The sequence below is a fragment of the Wasmannia auropunctata genome, unplaced genomic scaffold (assembly GCF_000956235.1).
Source record: "Wasmannia auropunctata unplaced genomic scaffold, wasmannia.A_1.0 LD336088.1, whole genome shotgun sequence".
Lineage (NCBI taxonomy): Eukaryota > Metazoa > Arthropoda > Insecta > Hymenoptera > Formicidae > Wasmannia > Wasmannia auropunctata.
Genome location: NW_012026802.1, coordinates 508,569 through 509,120, shown reverse-complemented (window position 1 = coordinate 509,120; position 552 = coordinate 508,569). Strand labels below are relative to the sequence as shown.

The 552-nt window shown below is 50.4% G+C and overlaps 1 protein-coding gene across 1 annotated transcript in view; it reads left to right on the top strand.

Annotated features, from left to right (window-relative positions):
• Nucleotides 1-32: 32 nt before the first annotated feature.
• The window catches only part of LOC105448361, a 37,511-nt gene continuing 36,991 nt past the window's right edge, over nucleotides 33-552 (top strand). Inside the window, exons 1-2 of the mRNA XM_011686883.1 lie at nucleotides 33-142; nucleotides 403-516. Of these exons, the coding sequence (XP_011685185.1) occupies nucleotides 33-142; nucleotides 403-516 (224 nt within the window). The remainder of the gene's footprint in view (nucleotides 143-402; nucleotides 517-552) is intronic.

Below are 552 nucleotides of genomic sequence, written 5' to 3'. Positions count from 1 at the left end.
TCCCAACAAGGTTAACTCGTTGCGAGACGCGGATGGCGTGGTCGACGGGAACACTACCGGAGCTTGAACTTGCGCACTGCCAAGTTGAACCATCCATTGCGAGAACTGAGCCATCATCTCTTGATTTTGACGCATTTGATTAGTGAGTAACTGGAACATCTGATCGCCAGATAAGCCCGCGGCTTGAGCTGTCGCAGAGCCTGGTGAAGGATTAACTGTAGGAGAACGTGTCAACGTTGTTCTTGTTTTCGATGCGCCGGCTGACGGTGTCGTACGAGGCGTAAGCCTGTCAGACGTTTCCGAAAGGGTACCTCCAGTTGTCGCGTCCTGCGGTGGGCGGGGTTGTTGGACAAAAGTGTCAGAACGCGGACAAATAGATTTAGGAATATTTGACTCTGGAAGTTGGGAGTTAGGGAATTATCCGCTAGGGGAAGTGACTTCTAGAGGTCGAAATAGTCCTGGGAAATGCAGACGACAGAAGCTGCTTCGTCTAAATGAGGAGTTGCCTCGGAATAGGTTAGGTATTTAGCAAAGTCTTCGCGGAAAAGTTGA